The sequence below is a fragment of the Dryas octopetala genome, chromosome 1 (genome assembly GCF_963921425.1).
Source record: "Dryas octopetala chromosome 1, drDryOcto1.1, whole genome shotgun sequence".
Taxonomy (NCBI): Eukaryota; Viridiplantae; Streptophyta; class Magnoliopsida; order Rosales; family Rosaceae; genus Dryas; species Dryas octopetala.
Window position 1 is genome coordinate 12,012,722 of NC_141366.1, and position 17,723 is coordinate 12,030,444.

A 17,723-nucleotide genomic window follows, 5' to 3' on the forward strand; every position below is an offset into this window, starting at 1 on the left:
TTGGATTATATTGAAGTGTCATCGTTGCTCAAGAGGTCGAGAGAGGTTTTTTAGCGCTTGAGCTAGCGAGAGTCGCTTTTAAACTTTTTTTTTTTTTTTTTTTTGGTTTTGAAGTACTTCTAGTTTGCTAATCAATTATTTCGTTGGATAGTGTTATGGTCACATACAATTTCGTTGAAAATTGGGGACTTCAAGCATTAGGAGCTGAAATCAATGAAATGCAAGGAGAACAAAATTTGGGACTTCAACAATTAGCAGCTGAATCTCTTGAAATGCTAGGGGAAGAAAATTGGGGATGGCAGGAGTTAGCAGCTCAACTGGAAGGAGAAGAAAATTGGGGATGTCAGGAGTTCGCAGCTCAACTGGAAGGAGAAGAAAATTAGGGGCTGCAACCATTAGTAGTTGCTGATCAACTTGGTAGCTCTTCGCAAGGAGAAGAAAATGGAGTCAATAGAATTAAGAGAATTAATGTTGTTGCTACAGAAAGAGCTGGTCAATTCAGTTAATTCTAAATACCTTTCAATTCTGTTCTCAACGATGTAAAGTTAAACATTATATTTTTGTTGTTAATTAAATCTGTAGCTGTTAAGGTTTAATTACAATTTGTGACATGACTATATATGTTTTAAACATTATATTTTTGTTGTTAATTAAATCTGTAGCTGTTAAGGTTTAATTACAATTTGTGACATGACTATATATGTTATCTTCGTATATAAGATGTCATACTTATATATTATTACCATGCATGGTTCAGGAAAAGTTATTAATTCCATACAAATACTTTTTGCCTATAATTTAAGTTATTAATATTTGGGCACTATATATATATATATTAATTATTGTGGTATGTGGTAGTGTAATGGGATTCCATATCTGGAAGGTTACTGTTAAAATATTGTGCACGGTGGCTAATTCAGAGCAATTAACGTATGTATCACTGCTTAATTGCTAACTGCATGCTAATCCTAGAATGGAGCATATATAAGCCTATGAGATATGAGGTAGTGTGGCCAACTAAAACAACCACCAATTCAGTAGAGTTTTGTACTCGAGAGTTCTGCAATCAGCAACATACAGCTTAAAAGATAAAACCAACACCCAGCTCCAAAAATTGCCAAAATTAATTCGATGCACCACCAAATACAAGATTCAAAGTCAATAGTTTACTCCCCTCCACATAATGCCAATGTGGGGCAACAACAATAACATATGCAGATGTGTTAGCTTCCATGCAAATATGCTTGAGCTCTGCATACTCGAAATAGAACATGTGACATTATCTATAACCATCTTAGAATCTCTTTCAATTTGATGTGCTTGTAGACCTCTATTACAACACCTTCTAAGCCTTCCTTTAAGGCACGACATTTGGCAATTGAGATATTAGTTTGTCCCAAATTCTTTGTACTTGTCACCATTGGCTCCAGAAAGAGCAAAAGAATTATGATGGGAGGAAAAAAATTCACTTTTCCAATTAGGAAGCAAAAGGCATTAATCTATTGACATCAGCTCCCAGACTACGAAGCTTCAGATCTACATTCTCATAACCACGGTCAATATGAGCAATGCCGCTGATCTCTGTAGTTCCTTGTGCAGCCAATCCAGCTAATACCAAGGACATTCCACCCCTTATGTCACTTGCAAGAAGGCAGGACCCAGACAAGAGGCTGACAGAGGGAGAGTATAAAGAAGTTAGCACTATCAAGTTTAACATCCAATTGAATCAAAAACTTGAAATTCATAACAGGGAAATCAGCATGCCTTCCATTATCTTTCCCAAAAACCAGAGCAGTGCTTGCGCAGACCTGAATTTTCGCTCCAAGCTTTTGCAGTTCACTTACTTGTAAAAAGCAGGGAAAATGTATGAGAATAGCCCAATAGCTCAAAAGCAGGGAACTTGTAAGCAATATTATCAGCTTTCCAACAATGTAACTGCTATTAAGAACCGACTCTAGGGGAAAACTGAAAAAGAAAATACAAGAAAAATAGGTTTAGCAGAAAACTTGACAGTTAACTGCTAATGTCTAGAAAGATGCACACACCTGAACCCTAACACACACACACACATGCATAATTAAACACTCACTCACAGTCCTCAATGCGGATGTCCGCACTTGAACCGGCCTGCATATAAATACATATATGTATGTATTATATACACACGCATGTGAACATGCATCATACATACTACAGGGCATTTCAACTTTCACCCTCGCGACGCAGATACTTGACACCCCTCAATGTCATTGATAGCACTGACTTCACTGTGCAGTTAATATTATCAACGGCCTGCAGTGGTTCGTGACTTCTTGCAATTGAAAATCTGCATATGTATATATAATAAACATGCATGCACACTATTTACCACATACCATGACTCATGCGTTTTTCAAATACAGATTCCTCTACAGTACTTAAACCGTTGCACGTAGTCAGCAGAGCCATTATTTGAGGTTGGAGATCTGTAGGAAACCCAGGAAATGGGCCTGTTTTGACCTCAAAACTTCGCAAATTTTCACCACATCCAGAGACTGCTGAAACCTGAAGTATTACTCAATGAAAAATACCACAAGATGCAAACAAATGGGAACAAAACAATTTAACAAGTTTTACATACTTCCAAAGTATCATGAGAGCATTGCCTGATTTTGCAACCTGCAGCCGAGAGTTTGTGTATCAAACAGGACATTTGGCCAGACATCACAGGTGAAATTGAGATGCATGAACGAGTAATAGCTGCAGCAAGCATAAATGTGCCTGCTTCAATACGATCAGGTGCAATGATACATTCAGAACCATGCAACTCAGATTTTCCCTTGACTACAAGCTTGTTGCTTCCTGCTCCTTCCACACAGGCCCCACAGTCAGTCAGAAATCGAGCAAGATCAACCACCTCTGGTTCCTGTGGTGAATTTTGTGGATAAAAGTCAGTTCACTATTTTAATATAATCCACTAGAAAAAAAAAATTATATATATATAACAGTTAACACACTTCCATTATCATCACGATTAGAATCTAAAACATTCAGTGAGATCCCCTCTTTCATACTCTGGCAACATTGGACAGCACGGTCGTTCCATCAGCCATACATGCAGCCATCATTAGAGTTTCTGTTGCCCCAACACTGGGGTAATCAAGATGGAATCTTCCCCCAACTAATCCTCTTCCATTTGCAGCATATGCCAGAACTTTCCCATCCCTGTATGTTACACAAATTTTACTTGATCAACTCCTCTCATCATTCATAGACCATGTAAAAATCAATGCAATTGGGCACACTTTACTATAGGTTAAACATTAGTGGCAAGTGTTACTAATTAAGAAAACAAGCAAGTCATATAGAATTGGGCACACTTTACTATAGGTTAAACATTAGTGGCAAGTGTTACTAATTAAGAAAACAAGCAAGTCATATAGAATACCATAATTAGCAATTTAGTTTTGCACTTGATCTCTATAATTAACATTTTACAGTAATATAACATGAATGTGCTTACGTTATTTCTTTAACCAAAGAAAACATCTAATTGTCTTTTCAAGACAGAGAAACAATAATTTGAGATCTCAAGTACCATGTAAACCAGAGAGTTCAATTCACATGAACAATTAGCACAACGCATTATACATTTCAGAAATTGGCTAAAGGCTAGAGCAAAGAGTAAGAAACTTACCTCAACTCAACAACAGCACCAAGAGCTTGAAGACCCCGAATGTAAAGGTCCACGGGTCGAGCCCCGATATTGCAGCCACCGGGTAATGCAACCACAGCCTCCCCGAATCGGGCCACCAACGGCCCAATGACAAAAAACCCACCTCTAATCTTGCGGATTTCATCTGAATTAGGCTCAACTGAGCAAACCCCATCAGTGTTAACCAGGATTTCATTGTTAAAAACTTCAACTTTACCTCCAAGAGAAGCTAAAACCGAAGCCATTGTACGGGTATCGAACAAATTGGGCACATTGCGAATCTTTGAAGTGCCCGAGCAGCAAAGGGTCGCTGCAAGAATGGGTAAAGCTGAGTTCTTGGAGCCACTGATGAGTGCGTGGCCGGAGAGCTTGGAAGGACCGGTGATGACGAGCTTCGGGTAAGGGGTTTGAATTTGGGTTTGGGTTCGGGTCTCGGTTTCGGGTTCGTGAAGCAGTGGTTGTTGGAGAGAGTGGGTTAAGGGTTTTGGACACGTTGACAGGTTGAAGGAGGAGCAGGCAGCCAGTGTTGCCGCCAAGTTCTCCATTGTCTGCTTTCACCTTGTCTAAGCGGTGTGAAGCCAATAGACACCCTTTTTTTTTTTTTGGGAGATTTTTGCTTCTTTAAACTAACAAAAAAAAACTAAATTTTGTCACATTTTAATTTTTTACAGTTTCAACTTTCAAGTCTTTCCTTGGGAGGAAAAATAAAAGAAAATGATTTTACATCCAAAAATAAGTTCATACACTCTTCATATGTAAGTGTGTAGAATGTGTAAGGAAAAGGAAACATTTTTGAATTGCCCAAAATGATCTCTCAAACAAAATATTTTAAGGTTTTGTAAAAATTATTATTTGATGGTCAATCATTCTTTTTCCAGGACCCATATAATGAATCAATTATCAAGAAGAAGCAATAAGCAACTATTTGGGATTTGGATCCTCTCTACTAATTCCTTGTATTTGATAATCTCATATTAATCAATCAAAAAAATAAAAATAAAAACAACAACAACAATCAAACACTAAAATTTTTTTTGTTTTTCGAGGACACAATCAATTATCAAGACAAGCAATATAAATAAATCAATCATCAAGAAGAAACACAAAGATTAGCTACGTTTGGAGCTAAAGTTGTAGTCTTTAAGTTGAAGACAAAGGTTTTAGCTTCTCTTGAAGCTAAAGCAACAATCAATATATTCTTTGTGTTTTTTTCATTTATAGAAGAATGTGAATTTTTTTTTTTTTTGGCCATGTACGTTTTATAGAATGTGATGTACACTCTTATTATTTTCAATGCAAGTGAGCTCGGAGGAGTTGGACTACTTAATTAGGACTAGGTGTGGCATATTAAGAATTTGCACTTTCAAATATAATAGTTATCATTGGTTTGTGTCTTTTTTAAATTCCATGACTTAGGGGAAAATTTTTGTTATGATCGATAAGCTTTAAATTTTTGTTATGATTGATAAATTTTTTTTTATAGAAAATTAGGATTAAATATCAAATCTCAATAATTTTTTGGTGTAACATGAAAACTATATAATATTTTAATTGAACTATCAAATTTAAATGTAATTTTTTAGATTAGGTCACAAATATGTTGACCCCTTTGATTTGAACATTTTCCATTTGACATTTTTGTCCTTTGGCCCACATGTGATGGGTGTTAGTTAAAATTTATAAAGTTTTGATAAAATTGTCATTGAGGCTTTTATATTATCTTGAAAATTTGCTAATGTAGTATCAACTTCACATTTAGTTGTGACTGTACGACACTCACAACTTCAAATTTAGTTGTAACTGAACGACAGTCACATCTAAGTTGTGACTTAATTTAATTTTTTTAAGAGAAATTATATTACAATATAGTATAAATAGAGATCATAACAATACTTTTACTTAAAATAATACATAGTATAGTGGTGTGAGTTGTCTCTTTCAATTTACCAAGACAATCACAGTTAAATTGTGACTGGATTAATTTTTTTTTAATACAATATAGTATAAATTAATGTAATATTTGTGATGTAATTTTTTTTTTTATTGTAGTGGCATGTGATGTAATATTTGTAAATTCTAATATATTTTACTTTATTATTTTGTTTGACTTTTTAACTAGTACTTAATCTAAAATTCTATTTAATTTTGGTACCTAAACTAAAAAATTATTGAAATTTAGTAGTTAAAATCAATGGACCTATTTTTTTTATATGCCATTATAGTTTTTTTTATTTTTTATCTGGACCTAGCATTATAGTCAATTGTGAGGTTCTATTTATACAAAAAATTAGTATTTTTTTAGAAGTATATGAAAAATATAAAAGGTTAGTGAAGATATATAATACGTGATACATATCAGGTGAAGTGTTGATGGTGTTGATGTTACACCATGATTAGAGAATTGTTCTCCAAACCCACGAAAGGATTACTTTCTTTTTTCCCACTTGTTATATCTAAGGTATCATACACCCAATTTCTCCAAATAGTTTTCAACCAAGAGATGGGCTTCTAAATTTTTCTTTTTCTAATTTTTGCATTCTCTATATTTAGCTAAAAAAATTAGTTGTAGCCTTCATTTGAAAGGGCAAAAAATTGCGGAAAATGAAAACCACCTCAAAAGAGATGGTTGAATGGTTACCACACAATGCTAACCAACCATTATTTCCTTTACCTATAAAAGGCCCTTAATTGCCTCCAAGAAACTCAACCAAGGGGGAACAAACATCAATAAACACAGCAAGAGCTAAGGGATCGATCGAATAAAAAGCAGTACTAATGGCAAAGACTTTTGGAATCGCTGCTGCAATCGCCACCGTGATGTGCCTGTTTTATTCGGCCCACGGCAACGACCAATTCTTTGTCGAAGGCAAAGTGTATTGCGACCCATGCCGTGTCCAATTCCAAACCAGACTTAGCACTCCCATAGAAGGTAAATTAAACAATGACGTTACAACACAATGTATATATAGTATTGGTCTACCACGATCAGATCGATCATTCATTGAGTGAGTCTTCCATGGCGCATCTCTCACAATGAGTTGGGTCCCTCAATACATGAGACCCACCTCATTATGAGGTATCGTGCTCTCATTCATTCCCTTATTTATGCTCCTTTTATGCATGCAGGTGCTACAGTAGGGTTGGAGTGCAGAAACCGTGAAAACGAGACTCTGACATTCACACTTAGAGGCAAGACCGACAAGAATGGAATGTACAGTCTTCCTGTGGACAAAGACCATGAGGAAGAGATTTGTGAGGTCAGAGCCCTCACCAGCCCTCAAACTGAGTGCAACGATCAGTTTGATTCTTTTGAAAGAGCTCGTGTCCTACTCACAAAGAAAAACGGTGTCCCCAGTATGGCTCGTTACGCTAACTCCCTTGGGTTCATGGCAAAGACCGTTGTTACCGAATGCGAACAAGTCCTCAAGGAGCTGTTCCCTGATAATGAAGAAGACCAACAAGAAGCTGAACTCCTCCACTAAATTAATGGATTATAATTATACATATATATAAATATGTATACATATGGTCTTTGTCACCACAAAATAATGAGTGAATAAAATTTCTGGGAAGGAACTCTCCCTCTATATATCTACTTAATTAAGTACATACCTCTATACATTTTTCTCTTTTCCTTTTGATTTTTCAAGTTTTTTTAAGTTTTGAAAACATGCCACCAATGTTTTTTTTTAGTTGGGGAAGAGGGATTAAACTTGGATACATTATGGGTAATTCTACATCCCTTTTAACTTAACTATCCAACAACTACAAACAGGCCCCCAACGTTAGGATTACCAAAAAAATATGTTAAACATACCCATTCTGCATAAATTAAATACAAGAAACTCATAATCTAATTGAAAAGGCTATATATATCATGCAAAAAAAACAAGGGTTTTATATATTGTTGGGTAAAAAAATGGAAAACAAATTACGTGGATGAGTACAACTTGAGAAAAAGATGCCCAAAATATCTCCACGTTTAATCCCAAAAAGATGCCCAAAACAAATTGTTGGGTTTTCTTTTGTATCATTCAGTTTAATCCCACGAGTTAACTAATAACAACAATTATGTTGGATTTTTTTTAACAATATTGGATATTGTTGTTTTCCAATGCATGCGCGGAGCTCTGGATGAATTTAACGTTGAACTTTTTAAATGGCTTTGAACGAAATTAAATTTGCTAATTTCCAACATTAAAATATATAATCTATGAATTTTTGCAATAATATAAAAGGGTTGATCGAGCTACTGTGATGTACAGAACCAAATACTAAAGTTGGTTAAACCCTTAACTGCACAAAAATATATTGGCCTATAAATGGTTTGACTGTAATTGTATCCAATTTCTACAAATCAGGTTTCTTGAGTGATTGTAAGTCTATAGTATTAATGTATTATTAGATAAATATATTTTTATATATACAATTAATGGACTAGCTAGAAATAAAAATGATTTCGATGATGGCCGGGATAAATATATGAATTAAATGATATATATTTTTTAGAGTTTAGAATGAGGGATAAAGTTTTAGCAATCATGAGGGACGACTAGGGACGAATCTAGCTATAGGGCTGCATATATGGCCTCTAGCCAATGCAATTTTTTTATGTTCTTCAAGTTTTTCTAACTGTCAACCCATCCTCATAATAATTCTAGCTCCATTTATCGCAGCTTAGGCCACCCAAATATTCAAGCTCATGCTAGTATGAAAAGTTGGATTAATTCGTCTCTCGAGACGAAGTATTATCATTGTTGGATTGGATTTATTACTACTGAAATTAATAATTAATTGACTCATTATATTAAATTCAACAGTTAATTAAGTGCAATAAAAATTTGCCACTTAATAAAGAAAACTCAGTAGAAATAATTAATTTATATCAACCTTGAAATGCTTTGTAGAAATAATTAATTAAGCGGAGCCCCTGGGTCTAAAAACCACTTCTTCCATACTCATTACTCAACCTCTTGAATCACAAAACTGATGAGTGTAAAAGATACAGGAATATACAATGCAGACGATGATGTTGGAAAATATTAGAAACCAAAATAAAAATATTATTGATTAGTGCCTCATCACCAGCTGCCTGCAATAGAATTGAATGAATTGTCAGAAGAGCAAAAGTTGTAGGAAGCAATATTGCCAGAAGACCGCGTGAAGCTAGCTTTCTAAATAGTAGAAGCTGTGTAGAACCAAAAGGCAAGTGACACTCAGTGATTAGGTGACTCACTATTAATGCTGCCACTCAGTGTTTAGGATATTTTTAATTAATTTTTATATATTAATATATTATATAAATTAAAAAATATATAAATTATTAATTATAGAATTTAGGATATAAAAAGGATTTAAGATTTATAAATTTATAAATTTATAAATTTATATATTTTTTATATAAATTATAGAAATGTATTATAGAAAGGTACTTTAGGATATAGAAAATTAAAAATATATAAACATGATATTTAAATTAATATTATACATATTTGGTTATGTTCGGTAAACCGACGGTTCCAGAATCTGAGGATCGGAACTGGAACCGAATATACCGATTCGATTGGCAAACCGATATTTCGGTACGGTTTCTTTCCGATACGGTTATTTTCGGCATTGATTGTAGCGATTTCGAATACGGTCTCGATTTTTCGATTAAATCGACCCAACTCTAACAATAATTGCGCATCACCTGATGAATTTTCTTCATATAAGTAGTAAAACCATTAATTTCATTAATTGTTCTTAACAAAAAAGAGAACCATTAATTTCATGTATATATAATTATATATATATACATGTGTAGGGGGTGGATCCGTGACATTGTATTTTTGACACAAATTTTTGATAAATTCTACTCTATATATTATTTCAACGATCCGATGGTTGAAATTAACCTCAAAAATAGATGGTTCGGATCGTTGAAATCCTATAGGGAGTAAACTCGAATGAAAACTTAATTGTGTCAAAAATAAGATATTATGGATCCTTCTTGTCTATCACTCAAACAAACTATTACTTTCTTCCTAACTTAATTACAGTACGTATTTATTTACTGTAAGACGAATAATGTAAATAAACGTACGCACAATCTCTGGCAAATGAGATCATGAGAGGCTAATAAAAGTCAATGCATGAGAGAAGTAAATTTGGAAAGTTTGAAAATTTCATTAGCTGTTGGGTGTAAGTATAGCAAATTATTACTATTGCCTTAAATAGCGTACGTATGTACGTTTCATACAAGAAATAGGTAGTTGATCGAATGGTTACCACACAATGTTAACCAACTACTATTTCCTTCACCTATAAAAGACTCAAAATTGCCTCCAAGCAACTCAACCAAGGGGGAATAAACATCAATAAAACACACCAAAAGAGGAGAATAAAAAGCAGTACCAATGGCAAAAACTTTTGGAATCGCTGCCGCAATTGCCACCGTAGTTTGCTTGTTTTCTTTGGCCCACGGCAGCGATCAATTCACTGTCGAAGGCAACGTGTATTGTGACCCATGCCGTGTCCAATTCCCAACTAGACTTAGTACACCAATAGAAGGTAATTTCATATAATATATAAATAAATGAGTCGTACTTCTATTAGAGATGTGGTAAAAATAGTACGTTTAATATAAAGGAAATTTGTACACTGTTTTTATGCATGCATGCAGGTGCAACAGTAGGGTTGGAATGCAGAAACCGTAATAACGAGACTGTGACGTTCACCGTTGAAGACAAGACCGACGCAAATGGAAAGTACAGTCTTCTTGTGGATAAGGAACATGAGGAGGAGATTTGTGAGGTTAGGGCCCTGAGCAGCCCTAATTCTGAGTGCAGTGATCCCTTCGATGCTTTCGAAAGAGCTCGAATCCTGCTCACACACCACAATGGTGTCGCCGATAAGGCTCGTTATGCCAACCCCCTTGGCTTCATGGCAAAGGAAGTTATTAGCGACTGTGAACAAGTCCTAAAGGAGTTGTTCCCTGACGATGAAAGAGATGGGCGAGAAGAATTCCTTAATTAATTCATTATATAATATATATATATTTATATATATTTATAGTTTTTGTCATCATAAAATGTACTATATGTTTAATAACATAATTTGTGGGAAGGAACGTACTCTTCCTCTATCTATGTAAATGCCTCTTTACATGTAACATGCTTCTTAATTGTTGTTCTTATATATCCCAGTTCTGCATAAGATACAAGTAAGTCATAATCCAATCTAAAAGGATTATATTGTTGTAAAAAAAGAAAAAAAAAAAGTAAATGAAAATAATTAGAAAACAAACAAAAAACGTGGGATGAGAACGGCTATTGAAAAAGATATACCTAGATAATGTGTCACCATACCACATTTTCCTCTGCATGTATAGTCCATTTAATTGCACGTTCTGCCCAATTTCAAATTTTCAACCACTTTACACAGTCACTTTGAACAAAAATCTTACTTATTCTTTTGGCTGGCCAAAAACCCTTTTCGTTGGCTTTCATGTGAACGAGGGTTTCATTTTAGTTCTAGCTATAAGCCTATAACTCTTTTTATGTTCTTTCTAAATTTAATATTAAAATTCATAATCTATGAACTTTCACATGCATTTTGGTTTGTTTTCTGTGAATGAGCCCGTTTGTTTGGTTCTAGTTTTTGATAGAAATGCTTCAAGCCAAATTATGCATGAATTTGCAACGAAACATATACATAACGAAGAATGGTATAGAGGTGAGCCAAGATGGCTATCTTCCATCCAAACCATAACACGATCGATCACAGTCTAAATCGAAATGGGCCAATTTATAGACCACCTTATTACAACCTTTAGGCTAATTAATCGATAACGAAATATTTGGCCAAAAAAAAAAATTGATAACGAAATAAAATAATATCAAATAAAGACAGTAGAGATTTAACTTCGTTATATATATCTTTGAAATATAGTGAGAGAAATATATATATTGAATACAAGTGCATACACCATATATAAGCTGTTTCTCACTAGGGTTGTTATATGAGGATTTGTATTTTTATCTTTTAGATATCTCAATGCATTGGGTGGTTTATAAAATTTGCTTATCATGCATATTTGTTTATCAATACCATGGGTTTAATATCAGCATACATAGTAACATATTGAATCAATTTTTTGCATTTATCATAAATTTGCAAATAGATGAAACATTGACATACGAGGAATGTTAGTCATTGTATGTCTTCTTCTTTGTGTTTTCTATGATATTTTCATGTCTATTCTACATACAGTTTAGTTTCATAATTGAAACTGTCTAAATAATTAACTAATTGATTTTCAATTTTTTCAATTTAGTTAATTTTTTACAAAAATAATATTTAAAGGGTAATATAAAAAAAAAATGTTTTGATTATAAGACTGCACTGAAGAATGAACATGAGAAGAAAAGACAGAAAAAAGAATGTAACTAACATTTTTGATATATTATTATATTGTTTTATCTATTTGTAAATTCATGATAAATGGAAAAAAATTGATTTCAACATGTTACTACATATATATGCTGATATGTTACTACATATGATTTAATAAGAGATCTCTTATTAATATGAAAATTGCATTATAAGATCATAAATATTATCGGATACACCATCAAATAATGAAATAAGTATTGAAAGCTTGTTGATAGAATTTGAACTTTAAACTTTTTTAAATAAAATAAGAGAAAAGCTAATGATTGTTTAGTATAATGATAACTTTATCAACGTGATGTAATTAATTTATACTTCAAAATATTATAATACAATCGGTTACATCAATGTAACTGTGTTACAATTATGCACAATATATAAATTTTTTATGCATGTATATATAAACTCACTAAAACAGAAAATAAAATGTCAAAAAATAAAAGTAGAAGAAATAGCTGTGGGGAAAGAATAAAGGAGTGAAAATAAAGTAAAGAAGAAATGAAAAATAATAATAAAGAAGTCAAAATCATTGCTTTTTTTATTTTGGGAAATAAGACACACCTAAAAATAAAATATTCGTAAATCCAGTGCTTTATTAGCTTACTTCTTCGTCATAGTGAGAGAAAGAAACAAACCCAACTCTCTCTCTCTCTCTCTCATAAACCCTCATCGCGTAGTCTGCAATCGACCTTGGAATGGCTAACAGTAACCTTCCCCGAAGAATCATCAAGGTTTACCCCTCAATCTTCTTCACGATCCCTCTTTTAATTTCCCTCTGATCGCTCTGTTTGTGTCCCCAGAACCAAAATTTAAAATTTCAATTGTCTTTTCTAATTTGATTGGAAAATGTACTTGACAATTTCCGATCTCTTTTGGTTTTTCTATCATCCCTCTCCGCAACCAAACATGGCTTTAGGGTTTTATGGTTTTGGTTATTTTTTAATTCTTTTAACCTTTTTTATTTTTATTTTTTATGCTTTTATCCCACAGGAAACTCAACGTCTCCTCAGTGAACCTGGTAAGTCCTTCACTCTTGATAACTAATTATTTGGAGCTTGAAATTGAAATTGTGCTTTTAATTTTTCTGATTTGTGTTTTAGTTTTATTTTGTAAAGCTTGAAAAGCAATTCAATTAAAAATGTGAGCGTGATAGTTTCTTTTAGGCTTAGATGTAATATAAATATGCAAAATAAACATTTGGGTTTTTAGTTTTAGGAGAATTTATGGGGTTTACTTGTTATTTGATACTGTGATATGCTGTTACAGCACCGGGAATTAGTGCTTCACCATCGGAAGACAATATGCGATATTTCAATGTGATGATCCTTGGCCCGACGCAATCTCCTTATGAAGGTATAAATTACTGACTGCATTCTTTGTGGACTGCCTATCTAAGAATCTTTTCTTGCTTGGTTGTTATTGTTAGAAATGTTATGCTTCCTAAAGAAATTTTGCATGCTTATTTTATTTTCCATCTGATAGTTTCGTAATTGAGACAAAAGGGGAATTAGATTCTATTATTCTGTGCACATCAATTTGGAAGTTTGAGCTTTATATTGGGTGGGACAGTGTGAAGGCTTTGTTGGTGGGATTAACTACCCTACCTCACTTGAAGAGCAGTGATCTGCCTTATTGGATGGTTGCAATTTTTTTTTCTGTGAAACTGGGCTGGCATAAATTATAAACTTCATTGTTTGCTAAAGTTGAATTTTTTCCCCACCTTCCTCACCACCTGGGATAACTTCGGTTGCTCATGTGTTTGAAAGTAGTATCATGTTCATATTTTCTATATTTTAATGTGACAATGGAGTGGCCTGGGATTATATTTTGTTCAGAGTGCATAATCAACTCTCTTTCGCATTTCTATGGAAGTATATATATGAAGTAAACAATCAATTAATGCATGCAGCATAATCATGTATTTGGAGCAAGTAGTGAATTTGCATACCTAGTAGCGGTCTGGTTATTTGAATATCCGGCTGTTGTTTTTTAAAGGTTTAGCATTTTGCATTGCGTAAGTAGCAAATTGAAGAAAATATGTTATACATTAGAGATAGTAAATTGAGTTTCCTGTTAGTGATTTTTGAAATACTCAGAAGTACTGAGTGCAACCAATGGGCATGCTTTTGGATGTCAATCGCAATGGATGGCTAGTGAGAGATTGTGCTACTCAGAAAGGCAGGCTAACTGAAGAGATATTGTAGCAATCATCTGTGTACTCAGGAGAGTTATATCTCACCTTGAGAAATCTGTATGTCGCTCACGCTGTGAGAATGCTTAGTCAGTTTATGTACCACTTGTCTATCTATTATGAGTTGGTTTGCCTGTTAGAGGAGTATGACATTGACATCATGTAACTGTGTCAAAGCGTGGACAGTAAACCAGGTCCTGGATCAATAATGATATAGCTTTGTTTTTAGATACTTAGGGGGCCACTATTCAGCTGATTACTCATTAACTCAGTAACAATGTCAGTGTATACTATCTATACTTGAGAAAGTTGCTCTTTATATCTGCATCAAGTGACAGTGTGCTTTGTGGTTGAGATTTTGAAAAAGAATGGTAGAATGAAGGAAGGTCACCAATTTCTATGTTATATTTTCTATCTCAAAAAAGAAAAAAAAAACTTGGTTATTACATTTTATGTTCTTTGCCAGAAAATCTTGTTCATGAAAAAACAGATCTGAGTTTTTTAAGAATGTATTAATGGTTACCCGGTCTCCTTTTTCTTGGTACTCCTTATTTTTTGAGTATTCGCTTGTTTGAAATATTTGTCCAGGAGGAGTTTTCAAGTTGGAACTATTTTTGCCTGAAGAATATCCAATGGCTGCTCCAAAGGTAACTTTGATTTGGAGACATTTCGATATGCATCACAGCTTTCCTGCATTTTTATATTGGTGCTGTTCTTTTGGCCATTTATTGTTATTCCTTTGATTTAAAATAAATTCAATTTCATTCTATTGACACAATCACAAGAGCCAAAAGATTCAGGGAGAGTATGAAATACAACATTGCAATGGATAGGAACACTTTTAATTCTTGCTTCAGATGTGCAGAGTTGTACTGTTATTTTTGTACTGTAATTAGTTAAATGGGTTTTTTAATGAATGCAGGGTGTATCATTAGGATCTTAGAAAGCAATTCTTAAAGTCGCTTGAAATAAAGAAGTGAAATAGCTTAAGTCATTTGGTTGTAGCTAGAAAGGGAAGGGGTATTTACAGTATATGATGCACTTTAGTAAAGGGAAGGGCCATAACCAGGATGTGGTTATGGCTTTGCTGTTCTAAAGGATTTGATTCATTTTTAAATATTTTTTATTTTATTAATATCATGTGAAACAAATTCAACAAAGTCCAGGTAGGACTGAGTAGCGGTTGCAGACCAGGTGAATATTTGCTCCACTTAGAGTCCTGGTCAATATTCGGCTTATTGTTCACACTCTATTTATAGGACTTTATTTACTGGTCTTAAGCATGTTTTCCAGCATCCCAATTTTCCTTGTCTTGTGCATATAATGTAATTTTTTTTACCCCTTGAAACAGGTTCGATTTCTCACTAAAATTTATCATCCTAACATTGACAAGGTAGGCTGTGCCTTCTCATCTTTTATTTTTGTTTCCCTCTCTTTCAAAGGTTTCAGGAATGATTTCTTGCCTTTTATGAATGACTTTCTTAATACAGCTGGGAAGGATATGCCTTGATATTTTGAAAGACAAGTGGAGTCCCGCACTGCAGATACGAACTGTACTTTTGAGGTATCATGGTTTCATGCTCTACAAACTGTTTGCTAATTATCAAAACCAATTTTGATATAGTTCATGCATATATAATGTGGTGTCTCATCCTGCTGTTTTATTCTTTCACAAACATTGTGTAATTTGAAAAAAATTTAATGTGATGCTTGGGTATATATTTTTTTAGTAGAAAGTGAAACTGAATTATCGGCAATGTGGCATTATTTTCTGCTAGTATTCAAGCACTTTTGAGTGCACCAAACCCTGATGATCCGCTCTCTGAGAACATTGCTAAGCATTGGAAATCAAATGAGGCTGAAGCTGTTGAAACAGGTACTGTTGATGGTTTCTTTTTATTGGTTTTTCCCAAATTAGTTATAATTGTAAGAACAATTAACAATGATAAAGCTAATATGTCTTTCATTAATCCTGCAGCGAAGGAGTGGACCCGTTTATATGCAAGTGGTGTGTGATGATATGGTGGAAGTTTTTCCTTCAAATAACATTAATGTGATGTATGCTATTCACTGTCATTTTTAAATGAAAATTTGGAAGAATTGATGTTGGAGATATTGGAGTTTAATATTCTCAAGCTATCATTTATTGCCTGATACTTGTTCTCATCTCTTGGAAGCTTGTCTCTAAAGTTGTATGATCAGATAAGATACTTATCTCCCGTCTCAAATGATGGCTGGAGATTATTATAACCATTCAAAATATGGATTTCTGGAAACTGTGTATGTAATATTGTGAATAATTGTTTACTAATTGTGTTTCTATAATTCCTGTGTTTCACTGTTTCCGCGATTGGAGAAGAAACAAAATTTTATGTGTAAAGGTTGCTCTCAAGAATTTTGAGCCACGCCTGTTGCACAAGTTTTAAGTCTCGTAGAATCAATTGGTTTGCACATGCTGTGTATAATAAGGAAATCCTTGTGTGTTCAGTTTGAACTTGCCACTTGGTAAATGAGTTTTCCTACAAGTTTGGAGCAACCATGTAATCTGCAACCTCAACAACACGTAATTTGATGTGCCTCTTGTACTCCCCACATGTTTTTTTTGGCCATTACGAAATGTGATGTCCCTCTTGTACTCCCCACATTTAAGTATGAGATTACTTGTGGGTATATGCAGTCTTGGGCACCTAGTCCTTGCAAGTCGATTTTTGTAAAGTTTTATCCATCGTATCATTTGGCGTCCAAGAAGTATGGCATCGAGCACATGAGGGTTGCTATAACGTCCAAGTAGTATGGAATGAGTTGTGGGTACAATAGCTTTTGGACATCCTTTTATAATAATATCATTGCTAACTTGATTTTACAATGACAAGTTTACGCATGAGATCATAACTTCATCTTTCTACTCCTTATAAATGGAAGCCGTCACTCTTTCCTCTCTTATAAATTCGCTCCAAGGCATAGACTCCTAGCACCCGTTGCTCTTATGAGTGGTTGGTGTATGGGCTCTTTACATTGAGCCCATTCGGCCTTATATAAATATGGGTCTATTTAGTTGTTTCGAGTTTCGGCTCAATAAGTCCAATAAACTGAATCGATCCAATCCAATTTAGTGGGTTTAGTTTGTGCAATTTGCTTATCCTTAAGAAATTCAACCCAATTATCTTGGTTCGATAGACAGGTTAGCTCAATATATCAATCAACTGAATCAATCCAAATCCAATTTTAGTGGGTTGGGTTGGTACAATTTGTTTATCCTTTCGGTCGATTTTTGGAGTCTTATAAAATTCAAATAAGTTCTCTCGGTTTAGTGTGTGGATTGAACTTAAAACCGACCAAACCCTATTCGTACTTGGCCCTAAGGGTGGGTCAGTGTCAGTAACCGAGAACAACCATTACCGACTT

At 34.0% G+C, this 17,723-nt stretch overlaps 3 protein-coding genes and 1 pseudogene across 7 annotated transcripts; 3 read left to right on the top strand and 1 right to left on the bottom strand.

Moving 5' to 3' along the window:
- Positions 1-1,069: 1,069 nt before the first annotated feature.
- Positions 1,070-4,272, bottom strand: LOC147297920 (uncharacterized). 5 transcript variants are annotated; one of them, XM_086230128.1, is made up of 7 exons: positions 3,912-4,272; positions 3,677-3,839; positions 3,054-3,204; positions 2,621-2,905; positions 2,376-2,544; positions 1,765-1,843; positions 1,070-1,670 (listed from the first exon to the last, which is right to left on the bottom strand). In XM_086230128.1, the coding sequence occupies exons 1-7, from the start codon at positions 4,237-4,239 to the stop codon at positions 1,478-1,480; spliced, it is 1,368 nt and encodes a 455-aa protein (XP_086086254.1). In that variant the 5' UTR covers positions 4,240-4,272; the 3' UTR covers positions 1,070-1,477. The 5 variants fall into 5 exon arrangements, 3 of the variants coding, with proteins under 3 accessions (XP_086086254.1, XP_086086253.1, XP_086086255.1); XM_086230127.1 differs by having other exon boundaries at positions 3,677-4,272; XM_086230129.1 differs by having other exon boundaries at positions 1,495-1,670; positions 1,765-1,839; positions 3,677-4,272.
- Positions 4,273-6,469: 2,197 nt separating this feature from the next.
- LOC147297921 (olee1-like protein pseudogene) lies at positions 6,470-7,176 on the top strand (annotated as a pseudogene).
- Positions 7,177-10,092: 2,916 nt separating this feature from the next.
- Positions 10,093-10,711, top strand: LOC147297922 (anther-specific protein LAT52-like). Its single transcript, XM_086241370.1, has 2 exons — positions 10,093-10,246; positions 10,359-10,711. The coding sequence occupies exons 1-2, from the start codon at positions 10,093-10,095 to the stop codon at positions 10,709-10,711; spliced, it is 507 nt and encodes a 168-aa protein (XP_086097496.1).
- Positions 10,712-12,723: 2,012 nt separating this feature from the next.
- Positions 12,724-16,661, top strand: UBC35 (ubiquitin-conjugating enzyme 35). The gene is made up of 8 exons (XM_086230130.1): positions 12,724-12,858; positions 13,118-13,145; positions 13,394-13,480; positions 14,907-14,965; positions 15,670-15,711; positions 15,809-15,882; positions 16,097-16,194; positions 16,297-16,661. The coding sequence occupies exons 1-8, from the start codon at positions 12,823-12,825 to the stop codon at positions 16,332-16,334; spliced, it is 462 nt and encodes a 153-aa protein (XP_086086256.1). The 5' UTR covers positions 12,724-12,822; the 3' UTR covers positions 16,335-16,661.
- The last annotated feature ends 1,062 nt before the right edge of the window (positions 16,662-17,723 follow it).